At 44.2% G+C, this 16,933-nt stretch overlaps 1 protein-coding gene across 1 annotated transcript; it reads left to right on the forward strand.

The window, feature by feature from the left end:
• The first annotated feature begins 258 nt into the window (after positions 1-258).
• CSUI_001015 (cytoplasmic protein) lies at positions 259-10,883 on the forward strand. Its single transcript, XM_068061221.1, has 11 exons — positions 259-1,234; positions 1,968-2,073; positions 3,016-3,147; positions 3,592-3,643; positions 4,678-4,731; positions 5,302-5,403; positions 6,101-6,257; positions 7,313-7,483; positions 8,436-8,670; positions 9,515-9,626; positions 10,760-10,883. The coding sequence occupies exons 1-11, from the start codon at positions 451-453 to the stop codon at positions 10,808-10,810; spliced, it is 1,956 nt and encodes a 651-aa protein (XP_067926800.1). The 5' UTR covers positions 259-450; the 3' UTR covers positions 10,811-10,883.
• The last annotated feature ends 6,050 nt before the right edge of the window (positions 10,884-16,933 follow it).

Raw genomic sequence — 16,933 nt, forward strand, 5'->3', positions numbered from 1 at the left:
TCTCTGCTAAATCTATCTATCTTTAATCTGTCTATCTATCTTTAATCTATCTATATCTATCGATCTATCTATCTATCTATATCTATCGATCTATCTATCTATGTCTTCCAAGCCAAGAGCGTCTACATGACCCCCCCACGTGTGTGCGTCATGTGTCATGTGTATGCTTGACTGTGTACAAGTATGTGGATATGTATGTATGTTTATGTACGAATCTCATGGCGTGTTTTCTTCTCTTTCTTTCTTTTCTGTTTTCGTGTAGATGACGTGGGAGATGAGTTCGGGCTTCTATTTGAGCGCGACGATTGTGCGTGGCTCTTCGAGAAGCGTTTGATTTATGAGTTGTGTAAAGATGCCGATGCACTCATCTCTGTGGAAGGGTCGCTTTCGTGTTATAGCCGTCTAGAGAAGAAATGGCGAGTTCTCTGCTCTGAGGTGACCTGCCGTGTCATGCAAAGACCTCATACACTTGAAGCGTACCTTTTGATAAACGACTTATATGGAAGCGCTGCATCTAGCCGTGAAGAAAGCCCAGAGAGGACCATCAAAACGTCGCCCTCCTCGTCTTCTTCGAAGGATAAGATCAGTACAAGCACCGCTGCTTCCGTGACTTCTTCTCACACGCAAAGGTCATCTGCTGAGAAGACAGAAAGCGGAAGAGAAGAGAAACACAGCTATGATAGCTCAAGCAGAAGTAGTCACACAGAAGGTTCCTCGAGGGGACTCTTTTCTTCCTCTTCACAGAAGAACCAATGGCAGTTATCCCTTTCATACGATGAATTCATTGCTATGGATACAGAGCTTCTTCAACTCCAGTGGTGGGGTGTAGGTACACTAGAAGATGAAGAAGGACGGACATCACTATTATCATCTTCTACGTCGTCTTCTTCAGGAGGATCGAAGGGAGGTGTCGAGTCGCGTACCCTAGGAAATGAAGATTCTCTCTCTTGGGGTGGAGAGAAGCAGTTATATCAGCTTAGATTGATCAAGAATACCCAAGGAAGTAGTAGCAGGAGTAGTAGTAGTAGTAGTCAGACGGTAAAGAAGGGAGCAGGAAGAGGAGGAGAAGAGAGAGAGAATGATGAGAAATCCAAGCAATTCTTTCTTATACTTCAGAGGGTTATGATGGAAGCAGCTGAAGGTGTTAAGGTTGACGAGACAGCTGTACAGACAGTCCAAGCCATGGAGGCTTCCTTTGGATATGAAGATACTCTCTTTGATAAAAGTATTCGAAGTAAGAAATCGGGGAGACTCTCTTCTTCTCACCATGGTCCAAAACTATGCATGCATTCCTCAATCATGGAGTGTGAGATAAAGTAGGATACATGAATGGACTGCATGCGTGAAGGGAGGAGGGAAGCACTCTCAACCATGTCAGGTGTATAGACACCTGATGAGATGTTTTCCTCGGTTCAATGGTAAGTTCCTCTTTGTTGCGCACCTCTCCAAGGAGACCTTTCGAAAAGGTGGCGATTTTCTACGCAATCGTGCGGAGTCCTTTTCTTTCTTCTCTGATAGGATTTCGATCAAGTGCACTTCTTTCTCTTTCCGTCTTCCAAGCATCTTATCACGTATCTGAACTCTTCGGAGGGCTACTCTTCCCGGTTTTGCATATGTCGACGTACACATATATATATATATATATCTGTACATACAGAGATCTCCTCCCTTCATGTATGTAAATCTATATATCTTTGTGTGTGTATCTGAGGTGTATGTTCACTTCTGTCATGTTTCTAAAGTCATCTAGGTAGATACACCCACATCATTAAGTACGTGTCAGCATATCTCTCTAAGGTGCCGAGCCCGTATGAGGAAATGAAGGAGATGAACTTCTATCTTTCTTTCTTTAACCTTTCTCTCCCTGACAGGAAGAGGTCATGCCCTGAAGTTACGCGAGCGACTGCGCCATTTTGTATCTTTTGTCCTCTTCTTTTCTCTTTATATTTTTCGCTTCTCTGTTTCAGAGAATGAAGAAGAGAATGAATTGGAATGGGGGGATGCGCAATCAGAAGAAGTTACCGACGATGAAAATGAAGCCGCTGTTCCTCTCGTACAGAGAGATCCAACTCGGTAAGAGATGTTCCTTTCTTCTTCCTCTTAAGCTGGAGTGGCATAGAACTCTTTCTCTAGCTCTGTTCTCCTTAAGCGGTCTCCCATGCAGGAGTAGGACGAGTGATATGCGATACATGTAATACGTACCATGGAATGGGTATATAAAGGACAGGCATAGAGAAGTTTGTGTAAGAGGAACTTTCTGTAGTATGAGGAGATCTGGACGAAGAAGAAAGAAAGGATCGGTGATGGGGTCGCATGACATATCATAGACATAATACCACAGATCTCTTCCTGTCGCTTGTTTCTACTTTTTAGGCATGCATAGTGCATGCATGCCTATTTGTGAGAATAGAAGTCTACGTGTCCTGAGTTCAGAAGGTGCGAGTTGTATTCGAGGAAGGAGATGACGGGGAAGTCGAAGAAGATATGAAAGAAGTAGTGTTGTGTGGTACATGCCTTGCTGGAGGAAGAGATTAAGACGGAGAAGGAGGAGATCATCGTCGTTGAAGTAAAGCACCAGGCGTCTTCATGAATAGAGACACACGCACTGGAGATAAAGCCTGCAACTCACGCGTAAAGAGATAGGCTTGCTCTACATACACACTTATGCCACTATGTTGGCACCTGTGTATAAGAAATATGAATATCTATATCTATGTATATCTATCTGTATGGATCTATCTATCTATCTCCTTGTCCAGTCTCTGTATGTACACTGGAGAATGAAACAAGTCTGTATGTTCCTTTCCTCGTGAACACGTGCATGCATGCATGCCGTTTCACCTCCTCTGCAGAAGAATCGTTTCGTCCCCCGTCTTTCAGTCTCTCTTCTTCGTCTAAAAGGTTTATAAATCGGAAAGCTCCACGCGTTGAACTCCTTCTTCAGTTTATCTTTCTTCTCTTCTTTTCTTTTTCTTCTGTTTTCTCTCCTGTTCTTTCACACACGTGTCTTCTCAGAGAGGTCTGGTCGAAGTGTCCTGATACAATGTTGTATAAGAATATGGTGGTAGGCAAGAATCGAACCTTCGTCTTCCGTCAGGCAGCTCAAGCACCTCATCAGCAAACAAAGAATACCATCCAAGTCGTTGGGTAAGTATGTTCTCTTCTCTCCCATCTATCTTTACTTTATCTGTCTATCTCCAGTCTATCTTTAATCTACCTATCTTTAATGTATCTTTCATCTGTCTATCTCTAACGTATCTTCAACCTCTCTATCTTTAACGTATCTTTAATCTATCTATCTGCCCCGGCTTCTCTCTCTCACGGTGATATTGTATATTTATGTGAGAAACAGGAGGTGGCTGAGTACGACATGAGGTGTATATACAGCCTGTGAGTCGTAGAGTATGACCGGAAGGCAAAGGATAGGAGTAGCCGCCTAACCAAGTCCTCTTTACCTATCTCTTAGACTCGGGGAAAGCATGAGAAAACTTCTTCACAATCATATAGGTGTAGAAAACGTAGTCATAGTACTAGGAGAAGTCTGTCTTTCTTTCTCTTTTTCATTCTTTCTTTCTCTTTCTCCTTTTGTAGGTTCGATGAGTATGGAAAGACTAAGATCGTCACGACAGTTCAAGATAACAAGGTATGTGTCTTCGTGCATGTATGCGGCAAAGAAGAGGACCGAAGTTAGGAAGAAAAGACATTCTTACCATCCTTTCATTTTTGTCCTTCGGCTATCTTTACAGAGAAAGAAAGAGAAGAGAAAAAAGGAAGAAAGAAGAGAATCAGATATATAGCCATGGGCATAAAGGCCAACTTTTGTAGGGGGGGATGTGAGTCTTGTATTATCAATCCATGCATGCATGCGTACACATGCATTCACATGCTCTTGCCGACGTTATCTAGTTAAGATTTCCGGATTTCTTTCTTAGGACTCCATCCCGACAACCTTCCCTCTCTCACCTCCGTACTCTCAGATGTACGTGCATATAGGGTCTGTATAGATAGAACCAGACATATATACATATATATATGTACATTTATATATCGTTCTAACATACAGATATATACATATATATACTGAAAGTCGATCATTCGGATCCGGAGGGTGTAAGACGTCTACGGCGTAGAGGTACGACGGTAGAAAGTAGGGACTTTCTGTCTCCGCGGATTCTATAAATCACCTGCTTTCTTTCTGTTTCTCTCTCAATGAGGTATCCATAAAAAGAGAAGAAAAAGAGAGATGAAGATGCTTGAGAGAAGAACACATATCGTTGGTCTGCATGCGGAATGGAGATGAAGAGGACTATCACCAGGTGTCGCAAAATCAACCGAGCTCGGTTGGGTGTATGGACACACGTGAGTGCATGCATGCATGCAGTCACGTTCAAGTGAATTCTCTCAGTCGTGTGTCGCATCTTCAGATAGATCTTCTCATCTCTTGGTTTGGCGCCTTCTTTGTCCTCTGTTCGTTAATACTAAGAAAGCCTTGGCATTTGAGACAGGGAAAGAAACAGAAAGTGAAGAAGCTCACTCATTCCTTCTTTTTTCTTATTTCACCTCTTCTTCTTCTATGTTGCGATAGGAGTTGTAGACTCGAGGACTTCTTCTCTTTTTCTTTGGATGTAGAGCGTTGCTTTCTCGTGTGTGTCTGCTTGCCCGACTGCATGCATGCAGTTCGACTTTAATTCAAAGCACGTCAGCCCAGCGGCTGCACTTCTCCAAGACGGGGTAAGAAGATCAACAGAAAGAGAGAAAAGAGAAAGAAGGAAAACGAAAGAAGCAGGAGACAGCGAGAGGAAAAGAATGAGAGAGAAAGGAGGAAAAAGAAGAAGTATGAACAAAGGAAGAAGAGAGCACGTCTTCTCCATCTTTCTACATCTCTCCCGTTCTACCGACTTGCATATAGGGCCATAGCCCAGTCCGCAGCTCCTTATCATCTATTCTGCCTGGCTCTGCATGCACTTTTCCCCCATACCTATACTGGCGCCATTCATATGTGTTGTATCTGATGTATCATATCTTTCTCTCTATATAAATATAGAGAGATGTGTTTCGAACTCGGACCCATGCCTGCCTCTATCAGCACCTCGTTCTACCGTTCACCTCAGAGCCCTTTCTCCTACCGTGGAGATGCTCTTTCGTTAATGACTTCAAATAGCTCTCTGTCTCGATGCATGTATGAATATGTATGTATATGTATGAATATGTAGGCGCACGTATCTTTCGTGATGTGGCTCTTCACTGAGCTCTTCCTTTCTTATCTCTTTCTTCTCTTTTTGTTTTCTTTCTTGTGTGTAGGGCAATAAGATGGTGCTGGTAGACGAGAATCGAGAGAATGCTTTTATGATGGATTTGGAGAGAGAAAAGATCGTGCAGAAATGGGATGCTGACCACATGACTGTAAGCGCAATGGACTCACACACCAAGGGAGGAATGATGGAGAGCATACGAAAGAAAGTTTACGAAAGGAGAAATAAGAAAGAAAGAAAGAAAGGAGTCTCTGTCATATGTATTGTCTTATAGTAGGTGTCAGAGAGAGAGAGAGAGATACATTCACATGCATTGGATCGAGCCCCTATATCTTAGACTTCTCACACACACATTCTATCTATCTACCTTTTATCTATCTATATCTAATCTATCTCTCTATCTACCTCTAGTCTATCTATCTATATATCTATTTCTAATCTATCTGCCTATCTACAGTGTATCTATCTACATGGCGCTTTGAGTAGTCTTTTTTCTTCTCCATGTCTATATGTGCATGTGTGACTGCAGGGAGCTCCCGCCTCATCATCGACCTCAGCCTCTCTCTCACTCAGAGTTCACCCACTAAATAGACAAGACATAGATATGTATAGATCTTTACACACATGTATAGATGTATATGTATACATGCAGAGGGCATACGCATTGTAGAGTATTATGCTCGTATCTTTTCCTGTCTGTATATGAAGTATGTCGTGTGTATCTCTCTGTTCTTTTATGGCGGTGTCCTTCTTCTCTTTCCTGGATTTCTCTTTCTTTTTCACTCTTTCTTTCTCACTCTTTCTTTCTTTCTCCTTCTCTTTGTGTGTCTGTATGTCTTCCTGAGTAGATAGGAGGAGTCATGCCTACAAGAAAAGACGATTTGAACGAGCGTACATTCGTTGCCTTCAACCCACAGAGTATCTTCTGTATGGACACTCGACTCGCTTCAAACGCTCGGACTCATTCTCTATCATACGCCACCAAAGTCAACTTTACATGTGGAGGTATTCACTTCTTCTTCTCTTTCTCTTGGTCTCTTTCTCCTCCTCGTTCTTCTTTTTCTCCGCTTTCTTCGTCGTCTTCTCTTCTTCGTCCTGGTGGTTTACCTTTCATCTCGAGAGGTCACAAATGAGACCTCTTGTCTGTAGCAGCATCTTACGCGGGTTTCTTTCTATCTTCCTTGGTGTGTGTTGTGAAAGAGCATCAATAGGCCTCTTCGTATATATATATAGATAGATAGACAGATAGACAGATCTGTATCTATACGTACTATATCTGTCTATCTGTCTATATTTCTTTATATTTGATACTCATCTATCTCTATCTATATCTCTACATATCTATAGGTCCTACATGTATACATATACATGTATCTGTTCTGAAGCTTGATGTGCGACAGCATCCAACACATACTGAGCGACTGCTGTTCTCTTTCTACTGTCTCTGTCTCTGTCTCTGTCTCTCATGATCTCGTTTAGATCAGAGTAAGAGTCACTTCATAGAACTAGATGCCTTCTCACTTGGGTAGTGTCTCATTACACGTGGAAAGTGAAGCCCTTCATTCTCTCTCCTTTTCTCTAAACTCTTCATTTCTATCGATCTCTTCCCATGTAGCTAAATAGATAGATAGATACATGTTCGTGTATGTATGAATCGATACGTATCGATGCATATGGATATGCTGTCCGTGTAAATGGATGTACTGAAATAGGTTTACTCTTATTCATACGTGTGTCTTCTCCAGGATCTTTTCTAAGATATGGAGACCTTTGAAGTGTCTCGTTTAACAGCAAGCGGGGGGGGGAGTCGTAGGTAGGGAGGTAGGTAGGGATAGCTCGAGGAGTGGCTGTGACTTCTTCACTTTTTCATCTCTCAGCATTCGTTCAGCTTAGTGTAGGAATGCTATCGGTGTACACACTCAGATATATGAATAGAGACACACTGTACCAACAATCTATCTTTCTTTGTCTATCTTTTCTCTATCTATCTATGTAGCTATCTCTGTTTAACGTATCTATCTGTCGTTTTCTGTATCCTTCCTTCTTTGTATCTTCTCAAGGAACGGATCAGGGTGGTCATATAGCTACAGGAAATGCGATAGGAGATGTACGACTTTACGATGGAGGTGTGAATGCGGAAGGAAAGTATAAGAGAGCGAAGACTCACTTGAAGGGTCTGGGAGATCCTCTTCTTCATATCTGCTCTTTAAGTGATGGATCATGGGTTCTAGGTAAGCAGGAGAACGAGGAAGTTCAGTTAACAAGTTGCCTCCACGATTACTCGACGCATTCTAATTTCTCTCTTCGTCACAATACACACACATGCAGAGCAATACGCGCATTCACATGCTTGCAGAGATCTCCAGGGGTGCGAGGGAGGTACTTGAGACATTGTCGTAAGTATGTCCTTTACTTTAAGTGCGCTGATGAGAAATCTCTCTGTATATCTGTGTATCTGTGAAGGTATCTGGTGGACGTGTGAGCTGGAGGGAGTGGGTAGATGTGTGTGTTGATAGATGGAGGTGTAGGAGTGGGCTTATGCAAGGACTGAAGTCTGTATATATATGTATATACATATGTATACAGGTGTATGTACAGTTCTACGAATACATACGGAGTCTCCGAGATGCATATACCTGTATCAGTGCGTGTTTGGATGCAAGCGAGCTTCAACGTGTAGGAGGGAGGGTGTACGTACATCTTTCTATACACCTTTGCATATACATCTAAGTATGAGGATGAAGAGGGATTCTAGGGGAGATGTCAAGCTTTTCTTCATTTTCTTACACGTGCATGCGTAGGGGTACCTATGTGTATCTCCGGTCATCCCTCTCTATCAGTTGTATGTGCTTGACACATTGGGAAGACTTTATACCCTCCTCCTCCTTCAGTACAGACTTGTACATCTATGCTCTATACAAGTAGAAACGGAGGAAGAAGAATATCCAAGGCGGTCTCCCAAAGATGATGTGCTTACCTATACACCACATATGACCGATCCACCCATTCCATATGGTTCCATCAACTGCATATTCCTGTCCGCGATACAGACATATGTATATGTGTATATGATAGGTTTGAACGAGTTACATAGATAGATGGGGTTACTAGATTAAAGATAGATAGGTCATTTCTTTCCTCTCTTGCTATCTTTCTTTCTTTTTTTCTTTCTTTGTGGGGTAGGGACATGCCAGAAATATTTGGTCTTATTCCCTGTGAAGCTTTCCACGAACGGCAAGACAGGCTTTGTCACAGCTTTAGGAAAGCAGAAGCCTCATCCTATCGTTCTACGTCTACGTCTTGAAGATATAGCTCATTACAATCTTCAAGAGCTTAACTTCACTAAGGCTGAGTTCGATGCAAATGAAACAACTATCGTCACTTCCACGAATAACCTCGTGATCATCTGGGACTTCATGTAAGCTTTGAACGAAGCAGATTTCTTCTCTCTATCCAAACAAACATACACAGACGTAGAGAGACACTTAGAGATTTTAGAGATATGGAGAGAGAGAGGTGTAGAGGTATATATAGTTGTATGTGTGGAGTAGGTGATGTACAGGTGTAGATACACCTTGTCTTTGCGGTGATGTCTTAGTATACGTGTGTGGAGGGGTATGTAACTTGGCAAAGGCTGTATTGGGTCGATATCTCTCTCTTAGATGACTGTATAGATAGTGAATATAGGTGGATACATACGCAGGTATGTACGAAGGAAATGTGTCCCCGTCTTTATTGTCTAGTTGCTTCTTTCCGCAGGTCCCGGCGCTGTCATTAGATAGACCGACAAGATAGCTAGATATATATTATGCTTGACACATGGGAGCTATTACATATGGATATGTTTTTTCCTAAGAGGTGTTGTATTGATCTGAGAGGAATGAAAGTCTTCCTGAAATCTCGGGATGGAATCTATGAAGATTCTTTCTCTTAAAAATGCTGCTTAAATTACAGAGCTGTTTTAAAACAGAAGGGGATTTTCGTTTTTCTTGTATTCTTGTAGAAACGTCTCAAGTAGAACACAGACAACGCCTAAGAAGTTAGATTATTTTGCTTGGGAGGATTCGAATGACTGGCTGGTTCTCTTCTCTTGAGAGAAAGAATGGACTCCAAAAGACACACTGTCCCGCGTGCACAGTTTAGAGCTCGCTTTCATCAGGTGTACGTACACCTCTCACCTGGTGTATGTACACCCGACAGTTTGTTTCTGCAGAGGTGAGCGTAGCACCTGTGTGTTCAGCTTTTCATGTTTATTCGTTCAGAGCCGTGAAGCGAGGAGATTTATTCGCGTATTCTATCCGAAAGATCCATGACTACATCAAAGACGTAGCCTTCGCTAAAACAAGTGTAGGGGACTCTGATCGGGTTATTATGGTAAGAGCGAAATCTTCAGCACAAAGACATTCCACTTCTGTCTCTCTTTGTCTCTGTTGGTTTCCCTGTTTCCTCCACGTCTTCTTCTCTCTTTCGTATTCTTTACTGAAGTAGCTGTCGAATATAACAGTAATGTGTCTGTCCTGGAGCGAATCTATTGTTGTTATGTAAGATGCAATTTCTCTCGTAAGATCATCACTAGTGTATCTCTTCGGGAGTTGGGAATCTCCTAGAAAAGAAAAGTCGAAGGATCGTATGACTTATAAGTAGATCATCACGAGCATCCGAGGAGATAGATGTGCCTCACACTACAGTCTCACCTGAGCTGTATATACACCCCACCGATTGCTGAAAATCTCTCTGTCTCTCTAGAAATATTTATCTTCAGGAACCGATTCTCTCTATCTTTAACTTACGTGTTGATATGCTTTAACGCGTGCAAGTACACTAGATACCTCTGGCATGCAGACATCGAGACAGTTTTGTGTGCTTTCAGATCCAGATATCTTATCCACCTATCTTCTTTTTCTTCGTGGTTCAGGGTAACCCTAAGCCATGTATTGTCATTCTTTTGTCATCTCCAAGCGACCAGGAGCGACGTTTTCTGTCCTTATTAGAGAGGACTTGCTGTTGGACCAATGTCCAACTACGAAGCTACGAAGAAAGGAGTTTAGGCTTTTACTTTTTTCTAGAGAGATAGTAGCTTCTCTTTCCTCTCTCGTGTGCAGGTTGACCTGTAGTCGTTGTATGTACACCTCGAGTAACAGAAGCACTGAAATGACGTCTTTTCCTCTCAAGCTCTTTTTTGCAACCTTTTTCTGTTTAGGCAGTAGCTTCTTCTTAGTTGGTTTTCCTTCTGTTATTTCTTCTCTTAAGCATAGCTTGTTGGTAGACTTCTTCTTTTCGCTCTATGTGATGACTGACGTGTAAAAGCTTCTTCTTCTTCTGTTCTTTTTTTCACCCAATGAAAGACACGTCATTTGTCCGTCCGTAGCATCGACGATGAGAGGGGTAAATCGATTCATCCGCGCATGAGATTGATTGCTTATCTTTCTTGTTCTTCTCTTGAGATTGGGAGACGTGTTTTGAGAAGTCATGTTTCTCTTCTTTCTTCTCGATCTCTTTTCTATCAGGCTACACCAGCAAGTGTCAGTACCAAAGCTCTCAAGAAGCTTGTACGATAAACGCGAAGATGCAGAGATCGAGGAGGATCAGGAACAAGAAAAGAAGAAATCCGAGGGGATAGAAGAAGGAGAGAAGAAGAATAAGAAGAACAAGAGACTCGTGAAGTTTTGGTGATGTGCTTGAGGGTGCTGAATGAGTGCTGTTGTCAGTCTATGCTTTCGTGTGTCTTTGAAATAGGGCTTCGATCATCCGAAGAAGCTGCCCTGAGGAGACCTTCTTTTTCGTTGTTCTCTTCTTTTTCTCTTCCTTTCTTTACCTAGGTTGTGATGTCTGCCTGTGTCTCTCTCTATATATGAGTTCGTATAGAAGTCTCTCCTCGTAGTCCAATGTAGGAGTGTATCTTCTCCTTTTAGATCGACAGAAGCGAAGTCCGTAATAATGACGCTACGGGTGTATGTGTTGATCGATAGAAAGAGGTGTAGATATACCTGTATATATAGAGAAGAAGATAAATGTGTGTACATAGATATTCATACTTATATAGAGAGACAGATGTGTTTATACATAGATAGAGATGTGTATAGGTGTACGGATAGGATCTTTTGTATGTACCGGGCAGAAGGTGAGCTCTTGCGATACCTTGTATGATATTCTCGCCGCTTCTCCATATAGAGAGTTGAGAAGAAGATCTTTCCTTGTTTTTTTGTTCGTCACTCATCTTACGAAAACTTTTAATTAGCCAAGAAGAAAACATCTCTCTGCGTGAAGCATTCTGGTCTAGTCGGGCTTCAGCCCTAAGCAGACGACACTCTACTATCACATTTACGGTCCCGGGTCCGTATACCATCCTCCATGAGGAGAAGAGGGTGTATATCAATGAGTGTATACACCAGAAGACCCTGGAAGAGATTTGTCACCTTGTAAGTAGATCACGCCGCCAACTCTACCGGTGTAAAGACAGGCGCTTTTACGCGAGATTGAATTGCAGGTATAGACATTACAGCCCCATATACACGAAGAGAAGGATTCAGAGAATGATTGAACACCGATGCATCAACCCATCTATCATCTTGGAGGGGGAAGTTATGAAGAAAGAAGTGCATGCGCACAGATTCATCCACCGCAGATTCATAGCATGTCGATTTGTAGCACCATGAGTATCAGATACTCCAAGTACAACGGATAGAAGGGACAACAAGGAGACAGGCCATGAGACTTCTCATCTAACGAATGAAGAACGCATGGCGGACCGAGACACGACGCGCCGGTAATAATCCCGCTATACACACAGCCCGACAAGTCCAGGTGTCAGATAACTAGTTGCGCGGCAAAACAGAACACCAGAAAAAGAAGCGAGGCGTGAGTTGGGTAGTAAGGTGATTCATTTGTGTATTGTTTAGTAGGGAATCAAGAAGATTTTTCCACAGCGGAAAGGAAGGTGTAGGAGGAAGGAACAGGGAAGAGTGGAGTTTCCATAGTAAGTCGCTGTCGCTTGGATTGTCTCCCTTTAGCTCTCTATCATGAGAAGACGCTTCAATCGCTTCAATTGAACCACATCCCTCAGTCAATTCTGTCTGTGGTATGTTCCATTCAAGAGAAGAGCCACAAAGATTCTCTCTGAAACCGTTGAAGAGAGGAAGTGACTCAATCTTGGAGAATCCTTCAACGAATCACGGTTACCGCATAGCTCATTGTGTGAGATTTCCGAAGTGAAAGGTCCATCTTTTTCATCCCTTTCTATCTCGATACCAAGTGGAATGGCGAGCCGTTTGTTGTTTTGAGCTCGGAATGTATGGATAACCTTTCTCACTCCCCCCTGTTTCTTGTCGAGCGATGATGCCCAGAAGATGGCTCGTTTCGTGTTTCCATGGACTCTTTCCTCTTGCGGTTTCCGCTTTATGGCTGGTACACACTTCTCAAAACCTCCTTATTAACATTTCCCTTGGAAAATCTAGTTGGTTTCTTCTCATGAGAGGTGACGGGATGTGTGTGTCACTACTCACTACTTTCCATGGTGACTTCGGCGCTTCGGCGGACACGCGGTGTTTGAGACAGCTCGTTAGCTCGCCAGAGAGCCGGGGGTTGGTGAAGACCCGCGTTCATCGTGAGTTCGCTAGCTAAACCCTTTTGGTTTGCACCTTCTCTTTGCTGTCTTCTTTTCTTTCGTTCTCGCCACTGCTTGGAATCCTCTTACTGATGTTCCTCCGCCGTCGGATCTTTATATCGAGAAGGTCTGCGTGGAGTTGTGCTCATGAAAACCGTTGCCGGGGTGAACCTCAACGCGGACAGTCCTCTTCCCCTCTGTGGTCACTACTAGTGAGTGCTATGATGACTGAAAAAAGACGTTGAAGACGATACCCTCTCCTAGCGAAAGAGACTCTTACCTGTTGGAGCCGTGTTCATCAGGAATTTCCATTCGTCTTGATTCCTATATGCGGCTCATGATTCTTTTCTTTTCATGACCTTGTCTTGCTCTTTCGTAACTATCTATCTGTCTACTGGTAGTTTCTAGCGAAACCTTCAAAATGAAGGTTTTTTTCCCCGTTTTTCTCTTCTTCTTTCTTCTTGAGACATTCTGTCCTTATCTCAACGCTCACGTCTTGCCAGATCCGTCAGGCCCTCTCCCGACAGTCGCTCCCGCCCCCCCACTTGCAAGCCTTCCATCACTGTCACGGCGCCTCGGTATCCGGCGTACAAAGCGAACACCGCAGGGCCCTTCTTTCGAACCTTTACTTGTCTCCGATGAAGTAGTTGCAGGGAGTCCACAGGGGACACCTGTCGCCCCGGCAAGCTTAGCTCGATCAAGACAAGATGAAACACCGCCGACGGGTTGGTGGAGTCGATTTCGTCAGGGGCTTTGGCGTTTCGTCACCTCGAGGGGGCACGCACTAAGGAACCGATTCAGAAATTGGACACAGAGGAATATAGTTCCGTGGTTAGATAGGATCCGAGCCCACCGGGTTGTGAGGAAAGAGATTGAGTCCTTATCTCGGGTGCCGGTACCTGCCTCTGGTGTTTTGAGCGCTTATCTAGCAAAATTCACAAGTGATCCGAGCAGGCCTCCACCGCCAGCATCCAGTCGAAGACAGACTGCCGTCGAGGCTCACTTTCCTGAAGGTGCTCCTCTTGTCTTCATCTCGGATATTACAGGAGAGAGAGTGGTTCTAAAGAGAGACGGTTTCCTAGGAGAAGGAGATAATAGCGTGGTATATGCCGCGCTTGAAATGGATCCCGTCAAAGGACCACAAGAACGTGCTGTGAAGATTTACTTGAAAGGTTCATCTGCTCCGGATGATCCGTTCTGGATAGGTGTGAATAAAGAAGCTCTCGTCCCGTTACTTTTGACGGCATATCACTCACCCGACTCGATCTATCACCACCAAAGATTTCTCGTCGCTAACGACATTCTTGCGCCAGAGCGAGACATACCCATTATATTAGAAGGGGAAAATGGGACTCCGGAAACAGTGAGGTCGATGTTTCTCCTTTTTCCTCGGATGGCAGCGACACTCTCAGATTTCCTCTCGTGGATGTTTCAGCAGCCCCCCCCCCCTCCTACTATTGACTCCATAGAAGCCAAGCGCCATGTTGCCGCAAAGTTGAGTCTAATGATGCAAGTCCTACAGCTGCTTAATGCTTTCCACAATCAGGGTTTAGTTCATGGAAATCTAACAACCAATGCCTTTCTCCTTGCACCAAATGGAACACTCTATCTTGGACACTTCATGGCAGTCTTCGCAGACGGCGAGACATTCCAGAGTAGCCCGGCCGTTTTCTACGATCCCTATGCGGCTCCTGAAATGCTCCGCTCGGATTATGCAACAAGATACACATATTCATTGAATGCGTGGCAAGCCGGGTTGATCCTTTATCGGATTTGGTGTCATAAGCTTCCTTTTGGGATTCCTAGGACCAAACCACCGGTTTCTGTTGACCCGAGAACCCCTATCAACATCCGACAAGGACAAGCACGATTGCTGTTCACTCAGGAATCGAGCCTTAGCTTCGACAAGTGCGATGTGCTGATGCCTCTGAAAGTCCGGCCCCTCATTCGGAAGCTCTTGCGCTTCGACCGGTCGAAACGACGCCTTGTTACGCAAATTCTCAAAGCACCTGCCTACAAAGAGTTAGAGGTGTTCCTTGAAACACTCATGGAGGCTATTAACCAAGCAGAAGGAACCTCTACACCACAAAGTGAACCGATCTACGATGAAGCCGGCACTGGAGTAGCAGAAGCAACGCCACCCCCATCGACTGAACTTCCTTCAACCTCGACAGCGTCGGCGACGGTGCCATCAACGTTATCATCTGCAGGATGGGAAGCACTACGAGAAACATCTCTTCTTCAGTATTGAAAGCTATGAGAAGAGGAAATCTTGATTGGAAATTAGGGAAAAGAAAGAAAGACGCCTTCAAAGTTTCTTTTTCTACCTCCCTCGTAATCCAGTGCTAGTCACAATCCATCCAAAGGAAGTGTAGAAGCTCAGATTAGGTATGCATAGAGTGCTCCGTGACATGGAAAGTTGAGATGACTCGTAGGTACACACGTAATGGTGTTTTCAATTCTTTTCTGTATTCTTGTTCTCAAATGGTGTCTTCCTTTTCGATGCATGCACCCCGAACCCCAACCAGTCGTGTATCGTGTCAACTTCTTCGTAGAGGACGGGAAGAAGGCAACATTGTCTTTCGCCACCTTCCCCCTCGTTTCTTCTTAATCCAGATGTCTTTTCTGCCCTCTGCTCTTGGGGAGTCTCCCTTGCTGTGAAAGAAGAATGTGTGACGGTCTTTTCGGTTATCTGTGCTTTCGGTATGAAGTTGCCATAGCAGGAAATGGCACGGGGGGGGAGTTTATCCGCTTTGCTTACACTGTAAGGAGTCTGTACGACATGCAGAGCCTGAGACTCGACCCGAGAGAATCGGCCCTCCTCTTCTGATCTCTCTGAATGTTTGAGTTTTTTCGTGTTCGTTTCGAGCGCACTTCTCGTTTCTTGATTGAAGGTGTGATGACCTCCTCTCGTCGAAAATAGAAAGATCTTTCCCGTCTCCCAAGAAAGGCATTTAGTGCTGGCAGTGCTGGGAAACCTTTCCTGCTTCTTGAACTTGAAGGGGTGGGCAGTAAGAGGTACCAATCGACGGAAAGAAAGGCAGTGTCGTTGTGCGACGAGGAAAAGATGGTGAGCGAACGCTACAGGAAAAAACATCGGGAGTTGGCACCCAGGAACCGGAACGGAAGCCAATGGTTCGCGGACAGAAAAACATGAACTTCCAAATAAGGCACTCGCAAAACCAGTCGAAAAGAACGGTTGTCACTCCTTGTACTGAGTAACGTGGTGACTGCGTTCCTCTTAAGGAGATTCTTGGGGCACTTTTCCGTTCTGATCGCTCTAGAACAGGCAGTCAGTCCCAACTACTATTTTCTAGTGGCGAATAGATTCTCCTTTTTCAATCTATTCTGACTGCACACAAAAGCGCCTCATCGACTGCCTTACCTATCTCCAGTCGGAGAGGGACTTGTGTTTGTCCCAGCGGCTAGAGAAAACAGGGTCCTTTTCCCTTCAGGCCTCATACGTGTGTTCATCCCAAAACTGAAGACGACGACGAGGCGACAAAGAAATGAGTGGGGCCAGCCGCCCTCTCCACGGGCGGAGAGAGAGAGAGAGAAAGCAGGGAGGGTTTTGCCAGCGCACCACAGGGGGGAGACTTCGAGCTTTTTTACTGACAAATGAGTTTTCCTGTGTCTGGGGGCGGCAGTTCGATGTTTGGCTGGTAAGAAGAAAAGTATCAACAAGAAAATGTTGTAGCGACCGCCTGAACCACAACGGCACGAAAAAGTATCGAAGGTGCTCGGCGAGAATCCAGAGTGTTACGTGCTCGCCTCATGGGTATTCGCGTTTATATCTTAATTACGCTTCGAGGAATGTACAGCAGACGTTACCGCTATTAGTTACTGCTTGGTCGTCTGTTGGGTTTCTATGTTAAGAAGGAGAATGAAAGTAGACGCGTGAGCTCTTGAAAGGCAGAGATCGATCCAATGCACAATCTGGCTGTAGCTGTCGAATGGGAACTCTTCACCGATATAAATACGGAGAGAGAAGGCTGCTGGCAGCACGGAGTTAGCCGGTACTTTCTATACTATTCCTGAACTAGATTAGAACTAATAGCTAATGTTAATTTTTGAAGTA

Source organism: Cystoisospora suis (assembly GCF_002600585.1).
Source record: "Cystoisospora suis strain Wien I chromosome Unknown contig_403, whole genome shotgun sequence".
Taxonomy (NCBI): Eukaryota; Apicomplexa; class Conoidasida; order Eucoccidiorida; family Sarcocystidae; genus Cystoisospora; species Cystoisospora suis.